The sequence below is a fragment of the Eurypyga helias genome, unplaced genomic scaffold (genome assembly GCF_000690775.1).
Source record: "Eurypyga helias isolate BGI_N326 unplaced genomic scaffold, ASM69077v1 scaffold9583, whole genome shotgun sequence".
Lineage (NCBI taxonomy): Eukaryota > Metazoa > Chordata > Aves > Eurypygiformes > Eurypygidae > Eurypyga > Eurypyga helias.
Window position 1 is genome coordinate 2,312 of NW_010239219.1, and position 12,124 is coordinate 14,435.

General features: G+C 46.1%; 1 protein-coding gene across 1 annotated transcript in view; it reads left to right on the plus strand.

The window, feature by feature from the left end:
• Positions 1-6,290: 6,290 nt before the first annotated feature.
• GPC3 (glypican 3) overlaps positions 6,291-12,124 on the plus strand; it is a gene marked incomplete at its 3' end in the record, with an annotated part of 60,722 nt that continues 54,888 nt past the window's right edge. Inside the window, exon 1 of the mRNA XM_010148067.1 lies at positions 6,291-6,483. Within this exon, the coding sequence (XP_010146369.1) occupies positions 6,291-6,483 (193 nt within the window). The remainder of the gene's footprint in view (positions 6,484-12,124) is intronic.

Genomic DNA, 12,124 nt, shown 5'->3' on the forward strand with positions numbered 1-12,124 from the left:
GGTCCGGATCATGCTTTGGCATGCCCGGAGGTGGGGAGCAGCATGACCTAACTCCTGTCGGCTGTAGCTGACTGTTTGGAGGGGCGGGAGGACATAATTCATGCCAACAGCTCCACTTGAGCTGGATGGGAGGCCTTGTGCTGGAGAGGGGTGAAGGCAGGATGATGGGAGAGAGCTTTTCACGGGCTTTCCTGAAGCTGAGCCTTAATGCCAGCTCGTGATCCAGCCTGCTGTTCTGCGCTGGGGTAACTTCCTCAGCCGCCCACATTCATTGATAACGAGAGTCCTCCTTCCTTCCACTGCCTGTCTTGGTTTTCTTCTTCCTTTTGTCTTTTCCTTGCATAATTTCTCATGTATAAACAGTAACTTGAATTTCCATTGTTTTCCTGGTCTGGTTTTTTTGTCCTCTTTGCCATTCACATTTCTTTGTGGTGACATTCTGGATAATTGGTCTGGTGGTGCATGTGGGTAGAGGGGAAAGGGTGAGTTGTTGCCTTGCTGAGACAGGGAGAGGGGATGGATGTCTCTGCCCCCGGGCAGGTGGGAGCTGAGGTATATTTTTCTTGGCAGAAATACCTGCTGGCGGGTCTGCCTTACTCCTCCCACAGCGGAGTGCAGTTTTCAGCTTTTTGTTCATTCTCTTTGATGGAAGCAAATAAGGATTCACCTTAAGAAAATAGAGATTAACCTTTTGCTTTTGGAGTTGAGGTGTAAAGCTTTACAACTGGCTGGCTGAGCATGTCAAGCTTTCTTCTCTCTTCTTTCTGGCAGCTGGTGTGTGCCAACAGAGAATTTGACAACTAAAAATCCCAACTCTTCCCGTTGGACTCGAAGCACCTTTGCTCGCGAGCTGGTTCCCTTCATCCTCCTGCTTTTTTATTCTGTTTTTCCTGAATGGGACTAATGATATTCCTCCCTGTGCAGCCTTTCCGTTTAGCTTAGCATGATGGTTTAAGATCTTAGTTTATTAGATAATTGAGTTTTCTGTTCTTAATTATTTCAGGCCTGCAAGTTGCTCTCTTGATAGTTACAGAGCAGGAGCAGAACCCTAAAATTTAGTAACCTCCCCAGGAAGTGGTTTTATAGTGAGTTCATTAATTTTATTTTTTTTCCAGGGGTTAATTTTAACAACATCCTGAACAGTGTTCTTCCCAGTCTTTGGAATGGCTGTGGGGTGTGTGCGTGTGACTGTAAGAAACGTGTATGGTGAGTGGGTGCCCACAAATTAACTCCATATTTTTGATGACTGCACTGTTGATACATTTGTGCATTTGTTAGGAAACTCTTGCTCTGTAGAACCTCTCTTTTTTTCTCCATAACTACTGCTTTTAAAAGATGCACTGTTTCAGAGCATTACATCTGCGTGGCAATCATCTGGCCATCGGGGAGGAATCCAGAGTCGGATGGTCTTGTGAAACACAAGATAGAACAGAAAATAAAGGATAATTAAGCAGTAATAAATGTCCCATGCACTACCCATACTGTTTCAATTTTAATCACCTTTTGAACAAGGTTGGTTTATAATTTATCTCTTTAATTAGGTATTAAAAAGATCAGCACTTAATCTGGGTTTTGAACAGTTGCGTTTCCTCTTCCCCCCAAATGCTGAGCGTTAAAAGCCAGTGACAGATGCATGACCCCCTAGTCACATTATTTACAATCGGGTTTTTAATAAAAAAAAAGTAGTATTGAAATAGCTGGGGAAAAATCACATTTAAAGGTTGAATTACTGCTTTTATCTCTTTAAAGCATGATACTGACTGCAGAACAATTAGAGAAAGAAAATTAACACAAAGCAGCAGCTTTCTTATGTGTAATATTAACAAACGGGTGAGCGAAGAGACTGGGACGGAGCTCCCTGGCATTTCCAGACCACAGAAGAAGGGTGTTGATGCACGGGGTAGCAGAGCCCTCCCTTCATGTGTGGAGGAGGCTACAGTAATGTAACATTAAGCAGAGCCAGGTTCTCATTTTGGCAATGCCTGGGGTAAATTTGGGGAATGTTAATCTGATTTAAACTGCTGTTGGATCTGGGTGGGCAGGCTTGCGTGCCCCAGTGGAAAGCACAGCTTGTCTGCCTGTATCTGATGACAGGCTTGGAGCTATCCTGGGATGCTTAAAATCAACATGCAATCCCTCAGCCTCTCGAAGGAGTTCACAACTGCCTGCAGATGATCTCAAGGGTTTATTTTGACATTTAATCCACTGAAATTATTTTCACTTCTGCTCTACTAGCCACCTATCTGTGGGAATAATTGTACATCAAAGTCAAATTTAATGCTCTAAATTCACAGCTACCTGCTCTTCTGTAAAAATTCCCGTGTCAGAAGGAGGAAGAGGCAAGGGTGCTGCTGAAATGACTGCAGCTGTAGAGATTAGTGCTGTCAGCTAGGAGTGTATGCGAAATTACTGGAGCATTTACACTGCTGTTCCCCAAGATGGCATAAATGGCACAGCGCTCTGACGGTGCCCGGTTTGGTGCGCCTATGGAAGGGGCCGCATCCAGCTGCTCCTCACCAATGGGAGTTGGGTGTTGGAGGGTCAGGCTGCGGTGCTTGGCATCCCTCTGTATGGCTAATCTTGCAAAGCTTGGTATGTGAGCATCCAAATGCAGTTTAATAGAAACGTGGGAGTAATTCATGGGACACTTTGTTTCCAAAAACGAATTTGTAATGATTTATAGCAAAAGGAGGAGGTTGTTTGCAAGGGCTGAGACTGGTATTACAAGGTGTAATGGCTTGAAATTTTAAGAAAAAGGGGTGTGTGTAGGCTGGGAGATAAAAACAGTCCTAACAGTAAGAGCCATTAGGCAGTGGAATGGGCTTTGCTATCTCACAAGTCGGAGCTATCACTGGAGGTGTTTGTGTTAGATAAAAGTGCTTAGAGGGGGTGGATTGGGAGGCAAGGGGTAGGATTTGATGACTCACAGGACCTTTTCCATTGGGTCTACGGAGCCAAAAACGTGCAGCAGTTTTATTCATGCTAGTGTCTGGTCTGTAGGCTTGTGGTGTGTTTCCAGGCATTCGTGTCTCAGCATCCCCCACGATTCTGGAGCATGCGTGGTTTGCACAGCTCCTAGCCTGTGGGGCGCAGGATCTGGGTCTCTTGGGGGGTGCTGTAGCATGAGTGCAGAAGAGGGTCCTGAAGCAATGGCATGAATAAACCCGAAATGTATTTGCAGGTCAAAAAGCATTGTCCTTGTTTCATTGAAACCTCCTGAAAGGAGGTTGTGGAGAAGTGGGTGTTGGTCTCTTCTCCCTAATGACAGATGATCGGACGAGGGGGAATGGTCTCAAGCTGCGCCAGGGGAGGTTTAGATTGGATGTAAGGAAGAAGTTCTTCACCGAAAGGGTTATCACGCACTGGAACAGGCTGCCCAGGGAGGTGGTGGAGTCACCGTCCCTGGATGTGTTTAAGAGACGGGTGGATGAGGTGCTGAGAGATATGGTTTAGTGGTGGACAGATACGGTTGGACTGGATGATCTCTAAGGTCTTTTCCAACCTAGTGATTCTATGATTGATGTCTGCTGGGGTCAGCAGGGTGGGTTAGTGGCTCCTGGGGGACTGGGGTCCTGGGCATCAAAACCTCATCTCCTTACCATTGGCACTTACAGATGGGACTGGTTGGGTCTGCTTGCCATATGGGAAAGCTGTGTACAGAAAATAGCTGGCAGATGGGAGTCAGGCCCCTGTTCCCTGGCCCCTCTGTAGCAACTCTCTGCGCCAACAAGGACCTTACCCTGGTAGCTGATAAGAGCCTGTCCTGCCTGTATTGACCTGTTGCGTTTACCATGACACTTCTGGTCACCGGTGTTAGTTGGCTGTCTCTGTAAAATGTTTTAAGCTGCCAGAGTTAATTCCCAGGCTTTTTCCTCCTCCTCTGTGATTGCTCTGCTACAGCATGTGCCTGTCTTTTCACTTGCTTCACAAAAATAAAAATCCATTTAAGGGGAGAAATTGGCTTAATTGCTAAAAAGAAGGATGGGAGGCGAGCAGATGACCTTGCTGCTTCCTATCCCTGGCTGTCACTTGCACAGATCTCTTAATTGCCAACTCTCAGATTTTCTATACTAGTATTTCCATTAATCATGAAAGGCTTTTTTTTTTTTAATTGAAATGTGTCCTAATATAATAAATGTTAATACAAAGCTTATTTCCTCCTACAAGAAATTTATGGCTGTATTGTAGTGTTAAAGGGACCATGTTAAGCCTTTTTGTGGTGTAAATTGACTTGAATTTGACTTTAAAAAACCTCTTTAACTCACTGTTATATAACTGCTTCTCATTAACGCAGTGTCTCGCTGTTACGCGGTTTTATAGACCTTGTGATTTTTTTGATGCATGAAATACCTGTCGCTGTGCTGCCCTGGGGTGGGTTTAGTTCATGAACTCCTGAGATTCATCTTTATGGTGCTCGCCTTTTGTTGAAGGGCTTGATAAAGGAATTTGTGCTGCACATCCCGTTTTGCAGAAGGGGAAACTGAGGCAGTGGCTAGAGATGGAGCCAGGATGGTGGTGCGGGTTCAGCCTCGGGCTTGGGCTCTTTCTCTCCCTTTGCCACGTGTTGTTTGGCAGCGATGGCAGGACTTGCAGTGGTTAAGGCTCCTTTCCACACGTGAAATGCGTGCTGCAGATGAAGTGTTTTTCCTAGGCTGTGCCAGGGGAGGGAATGGGGCTGGCGGGAGGAGGGTTTCTGCTGTTGCTGTTCCTGAGCCCTGACAGCTGGTTTTCCCTCGGTGGTGTGCGTGACTCTTCTCCAGGAGGTACACAATCAAACTGACGTTCATATTAATCCCGTTCTTCTAGAGTACACTTCCAAAAGTGACTTCTGACACTTTCTAGTAATTAGTGAAAGTGTGGATGTGGTGAAAGACTTAAGGAGAGGAGAGGGAAGCTTGGAAGGAGGCGTAATCCTTCCAGAGCAAAGGTGTAAATTACCAAACTTGCTTTTATTGAGGGGGGGAAAAAAAACCCTCTACAGCATATGGGAAGGCAGAGCGAGGGCTGAGGAGTCTTCACCTTATCCTGGCTGTTGGTCACTGGCTTGGGGCTGTTTCCTAATCCTGGGTAGAGCTGAGCCTAACAGGGAGCTGCTCTGGGCAGGGTGCAGTTTGAGTGGCAGACACTGAAATGGAAGGTTCTTGCTGTTGTATGGCCCTGGATAACAGTTTTTAATGGAGTTGTTGCTTACTGTTTGAGTTTCTCACAGCAGCGTCAGATTAGACGTGCTTTGCATGATGATGGCTATTTGCTTTGATATGAGCTGGTGGCTCTGCTTGTGCTTGCGAGGCCACAGTTTGCTATTGAAAGCTGGTTGAGAACAGGACTTTTTGTTGCTGCTACTTCCAGCCTTCTCCTGTTGTTTGAACCCAAAATATGAACTTTTTCCCTAGTTTTTTATCACTTTTTAGGTAACAACATTTTTCCTAAAATTGTCTACTATCCCCCAGGAATAAAAGCTTTGGGAATGTCAAAACTCAAAGTTTAGCATCACTGCCCAGTGCTTTGAGTTTACAGCCTGAGATGCCAGAGCATGTGATGTTCCACTTGCCTTTGTCCCCCAGCTTTTGTACCGCTGTGGTGACGGGGTGGAGGTGCTGCCCATGTAGTGGCACATCTGCTGCCAAAAAGGCACTTGCTTCATGCACGCCACGGGACCCGTCCTCTGTGATGGGGCTCACACATCACAGGAAGGATGGGATGGTGAATTGGTGGAGATATGTGCAATTTAGAATGCTGCACTAAAAACCCAAACCCAGTGGTAAATAATCGTTGTTGTGCCCTCCTGTTGTTACTGTCACTGCCGTTCATGAAAGGGCTGGAGCAGATCAAACTATTACTTGTTTTAAGTCTTTATGTGAGTTACAAACATATCCCGTGTGCTGAGCTGAGTGTGTTGCTCTATTTGCTGTAAATTCACAGCTTGAAATCCTGGCTCCTTTTTCCATCTCCTGCTCCACCTCTCCTGGTTGTCTGCAGCTCCTTACCGACACACTGGTAGCATGCAGGAGACAGCAGGACGATGCTCTGTATCGCTCCGCTCGGCATCAGCCCGTCAGTGGATGGAGTGTGTGGGAGCTCAAGCCAACAGCGTGCTGGCAGGCACGCAGCAAGCTCTCGGGGACTATGGCTCAGCACTCCTGGCTCTGCCGATCGGTCTTATTCAGCTGAGCTGCTTGCTCAGGACAAATTCCAGAAACGTCATCAACTTGCCCAAACAGTAATTGCAGTGATACCAGCGTATGGAGTTGGCTGCTTCTCCACTCCCAGCAATTCCATCTCCTAATGCGATGCTTCTGCCACCCTTGTCTCTCTCTCCAGGGTCGGATCTACAAGTATGTATCCCAAAGGGCTCCACGTGCTGCTCGAGGAAGATGGAGGAGAAGTACCAGGCAACAGCCCGCCTGAACATGGAGCAGCTCCTGCAGTCTGCCAGCATGGAGCTGAAGTTCCTCGTCATCCAGAATGCTGCCGTCTTCCAGGGTGAGTGCCGGGGGTGGTCCAGGCATGTGGTGGGAGGAGGAGGAGGCTCTTCTGCTCCTCTTCCTCAGCACCTGGCAGTCAGAAGTGCAGGTGGCTGGAAGCCTCCATTCAGTTTCTTCATATGCTTGTATATATTATTTATGCTTATTTATGGTAATAATACATCTGGTTTGATATATGGCTGCTTTTCAGGGCTTGCCCTAAATATTCCTGTAGCTGAAACAACAAATGTAAATTTAAAGACTAAACCTCTTCAAGTGCAAATTTCGTAGAATCACAGAATGCTTTTTGGTTTTTAAAAATAAATGAAAACCCACTTCTCCAGGAATTAAACTATCTGTGCGAGTACTGTCTTGTCTGCCAGTCCCAAAGACCATGTTGCAGCAGTGTGATGTGCCTGCAAACCCAGTGTAATGCTTGGAAAGTGTCTGAGTAAAATGTGGGTATCGGTTATTCTTATCCACTGCAGAACAAAGTTGGTTGTTCCATGTGAAGGTGGGTTGAGGCTGTTTTGTCCACAGGTGTGGCCCCTCCTGCTGTTGTGGGGTACTTGAGTGCTTGGCGACCTGGTGCCACACTATATGGTGGCAGCTCTCTTTTTGTAATGTTAATGCGATGTATTGTCTTTTTAGCAAAACTGGCCTTTGACAAATATTTTCTACTGTGGATACACACCAGTTTGTGTCACTTAAATCTGCAATGATTTTTTTAGGGCCTTTACACATGCAGATCTTACTCCATCCATGGTTGATGTGCAGTGAAATGATTGTTTGTTGAGTGCCCTCCTTTTGAGGTGCCATCGTTCTGTATTAATGGCATTTTTTGTCTATATTTAAAAAAGAAGGCATGAGCAATCAAGTGGTTGTTCTCCTTCACGCTGATATTTTTGCAGATTAATTGATTAATTTTTGTTCATGCCTCGCTAAGAGCAAGACCCAAAGCCTGCCAAAGCCTACGAGATCATGGCAGAGCTCTGTTCTGGTTCACAACTGGCCCATAAAGTCTACTGTATTGTTTTTCCCAAAGTAAGATCAAATAAATTGATAAGGAGGTAATTGTGTATTTTTTTTTCCCCAATACTGCTTAATGCAGTGACCATTAAGTTCCAATTCTGCCCAACAGAATGGGTTAAAACTAATGAGACATTGGTTTCGGAGGCATTGGCAATGTGGACTAGCTTCAGAAATGGCGAATAACCTGGCGGGAATACAAAGTGTCAATCTCCTGCCATACCATTTGACAAAACCACTAAGATTAGGGTTTTATTGTGTGTAGGAATGGCACTCTGTGTTACTACAGGTTGTGCATAGCATAGCGAAGTCAGGTGGTCTAGCTCGGAACTTTCTGCCTCTTCCACACAGAGCTGAATTCCTTGCTCTGATTTATTTTTTAATTGTCTTTCTTTTCTCCTTTATCTGTGATTTCCATCCTGGCCTTTCCCTGTGCAGGGGTTTTGGAGCTCATGTTACTCTGAAAAGCCTTGGTATGCTGAATTGCCACTCTTGGTATTGGGGAAGAAAAACATTTAATTGCAGAATTCCTGACCACTTCCGCTTATAAAAAAGATCGTGACTAATTTTAAAGATCTTTTGCAATCCCATTGCAGAAGAGGAATTCCTGACTGGAACCACTGAGGAGCTCACTTTAATTATCTCATATGAAGTGTTTTGAACTTGGAAGGGCACTTCATTAGACTTTGAAATTTGTGTACTGTTTTTTTTAATTTAGTCTCAAAGCCTGTAGAAGAAGAGTTTTTCTTTCAGTAGGCAGATCTTATTGCTGCCTAAGAGTTTTTTTGATGGCTGCAGTGCCAGAGGCTGTTCCAGCTATAGAAATTGTGCTTGAACCCAACATAGGATAGTCTGATTTCTTGTACCTTGGCACTGCTCATGGCAGGGGACAGGCTTCTGTCTCAGGACATCACTAGGGGAGCTGGCGCTGGGGTGTGGTGTCTCAAAGCAAACCCCCCGTGTGCTGTGCTGTTTGCTTCCTCCTGCGTTACTGAGGTATGTGCTATGACAGCTGGTTGCCCAAGACTTGGGGAGTGTAAGATGCCTGTTCTAGGGCTGTGCTAGGGCTGTGCAGGCTATGTTCAGCTATGGGGGGATGCTGGAGGGGCCGGGGAAGAGGCATACATGACTATCGTTATCGTCCCTCTGGTCTCTGAGCACCTCCTGCAGGTTCGGCTCCCGCGTGATGGCTCTGAAGCTGGGGAGAGATGCCCTGTGGCTTCAGGAACTGGGACTGCAGGAGTGGGATGGCTCAAAGCAATGCCAGCTCTCACAGGAGTGCTCTGGCACGGGAAGAAAGCTCTCCGTGTGTGCCTTGTGTTGGGTTGGACCCCAGCATCTGCTGGGGATCCTGCACCGAGGATGGGTAATTGCACCCCTCTCTTGAGCCAGGTAATGTGTTGGTATGGAAACATATCCAACCCGCTCATATTAAAAACACAAATGTGAAACCCTTCAGAGTTAATTTTAATGTTTCTACCCTGGCATCTAAAGGGACTGCTAGTCTGACAAACAAAATCTCACCCAGATGTTATTATTTTGCACCAAATTTAATTTCTTCCCGCTGAAGCTACAGCAGCATCTCTGCTGATAAAGATCAAGGGAAATTGTCTGGCATTTACAGAAAATCTCATCCAGGCCTATCTGTTACAATGTTCACTTAGCAAAGTTTATTAGATTATTAGTTTTAGACCCTTGGGCTTTCTTCTTTATTGCAGTTAAGAAGGAAAAATCCCAACCAAAAATCCTCCCTTCACTAAATTTAAATGGTACAATTAGCTCCTGGTCTTATCTTGCAGGCTTTTTTAAGATTATGAAGATGATTTAAGTAGTGATTCAATACTTTGGAAACTTGCTGCATTTGACAGTGTTAAAATGGATTGTAGCTGCCTTGAGTGCAGTTAAATCTTACTCTAGGATTTCTTTGGGGTGGGTGGTTTTACTTTTGTGTGGTGTAACCGTGCTAGTATCTGCCTGTGTGTTCACCCCCCAGGGCAGGTTCTCAGCTGAAGGCAGCTCCGTTGCATACCATGCTGAACCACGTTGCTGCAAAGGTTGCTGTGATGTCTTTTTGCAAATGGTGTTGAGTATTGCTCTGGGGTTCTCATCCAAACTAACTAGTGGGTTCGTGCAGCTCACCTGCTGTGGCGAATGGCAAGAGACCTGCCTGCAGTTTGCTTTCTCCCCTCTCTAGCTCATGGCCAAAAGTCTTGGCTTTTTGGTGGGGGGTTTCAGGTGAGTGGTTCCTCCTTCCCCCACTGAAGAGCTGTGTTCCCTGGGCTTGGGTTGTGTGTGTGTTCATCATGTCTGCTGCCTCCTGCTTCCTGGGTTTGGTAATTTTCTTTTGAGTGATCACTTAATTACTTGTCCTGCGTTTTGGCAGTGTTGCACTGTGGATAGCAGACAGTTAAAGCTACAGCAGATGCAGCGATGGTGGTACGTTCCTCCTAGTTCTTTGTCCAAGGGAAAAGGTACTTTCTAAAAAGGGGAAAGCCTGCACCTCTAAGGCACAGAAGGACTCTCCAAGGGAAAAGAGCAGCATCTGCAACCATTGCTTTGTGTAGGACTTGCTGGTCATCTTCCCTCTCCAGCAAGGGTGGAGCACAGGAATGGGAGAGCTGGCTATTCCGTGCTGTTTCTGCAGGAGTAATGCAGTCTGCTTGTGGAGAAAGTTGCTTTCATTAAGTGGCTGCTTAAATAGGATCTCACGCTGCCCTTCTGCAGCCTTTGCTACTGATGCTAGCCAAATCCTGGCGCGGCATCCCCGCATGGTGCAAGCGCCAGGCTGTCGGAGCACGTTGGCCGCTCTGCGATCTCCCTGCAGTGATGGTGAGGCCGCTGGAGCCAGCAGTGTTGATCTCAAGATACACCATTTGCTGCTTTCTGACCCTGAATCTAGCTGCCCTGCTGCTTGCATGGGCACAGGGCTTGCTTCCATTTGCTCCTGTGGGCTGCAGAGCTGCTGGGACTTTGTTGGGAGTATGAGGAACAGTGAGAGGCAGGAATGTGATTTCCCAAACCAGAAAATTGGCTGGGATGCTGTGGTTGATTCCCCCTTGTGAAAGCCTGTAGACTTAAACTAAGACCTGGTCTGCCCTCTCAAAGGCAGTGGCACTTAACCTTCTGTAGATAGCAGCTGGAAGACAAAAGAAGCTGTTGGTAGCAAAGGGAGCTTGCAGGGACTACGGGGATTTGAGGCACCTTTGGCATGCGTGTTTCAGAGTAGCTTCTAGGAAGACTGTGATAAATCAATATGGATAAACTTGCCTGTACGTATATGGTATTCTTGTATTTCTGGGAGAATCCTGTTTTGCTTCCCTCTGGAGCTGAGCCCTTGGTGGTTCTGGCCGAGCAGGTGCCGTGGGGAGGATGTCGATTCACCTCCCCTTGAATGCTGGGGTAGGATAAAGGCAGAGCTGTAACTCTGAGTTCTACCATGAGGCTCTGAAGGTTGTAAATTCTCCATTAGGCATATATGCAGCCATTTTGGTTATTTATAGTTATTTACACTATCCATTCATATCTGTCAGGAATGAAGCTAGTTTTGACATTGCAAGCTTCTATCAGGTTATCTTTAATCAGTTTAGAGGCACCTAAGCCACAAATATATCAAATAGCCGATCCTAATGTCAGAGTCCTCTAAAGTATGACTGAATTATTTATTTTGTTATGATGAAAATGTCTGGGCTTTATTGGGTTTTCTTTGAAGAACTTGATTCTGCTTGAAGTCTGGAAGATAAAAGATCAGCGATTGTCTCTCCAAGTTTCTTATTCCGAATCCTTCAAGGCTTTTCATTTTTCACGAGCTGCTGCTACTACTTTAGAGTCAAGGTAAGGGAGCTGAGATTTCTTTTATTCTATTAAAGAGGTTTAAGTATATAAAAACTTTTATCTTTACTAATTATGCCTTGCACGGCTAAACCCAAGATGCATGCGGCATCAATTAGGTGGGAAGAGATAGGCTGCATGCTGGGAGCTGTTGCACGTTAATCGCTGAGAAGGGTCCACTGACACTGGTGCTGCCCAGCAGAGATAGTGTCTTATTGTTTGGAATAGCCTAATACTCCAGCCTCGCTCAGCCAATTAAGTCTGACAGTGCAGGAGGGTCTGTGGGGTGTCGGCAGTGCTAAGAGCCTTGGTGGAGAGGCTTTAGTACCGTGCTTCCTGGGGGGCTTTGGCTGTGCTGCAGGCCAGTGCTGCTTATGGGGAAGGAGGAAGCGAAACGGAGCAAGTGGGAGAAGTGTCTAGCTTGGGAAGTTAATAATTATTTCTTGATATATAAAGCAGGGGAGATGAGTTGCTGAGAGTTGGGAGGTCTTGGAGTTGAATGTCCCTGCGCCCTGCTGACCATCGGGGCCACGGTCGCTGCACACGCATGTGCTTGGGTGTCTACCAGCACCGTTGGCCAGGCTGCCTGCACAGCTTTTCTGTGCAGGAGAAAACTGATTATAGCTAACTGAATAAATGTTGGGGTGTGTTTTAAAAAAAACCAACGAAGTTGCTTAGCAGTAGTCCAGTGTGATGTGAGCAGGGTGGGGAGCTTAATAGCTGCAGGTATGTTGTGAAAAGTGCATCTGAAAATGTGAACTCCTGCTTGTGGGCCTGTAAAATACTAAGCTGACATTTAAGAG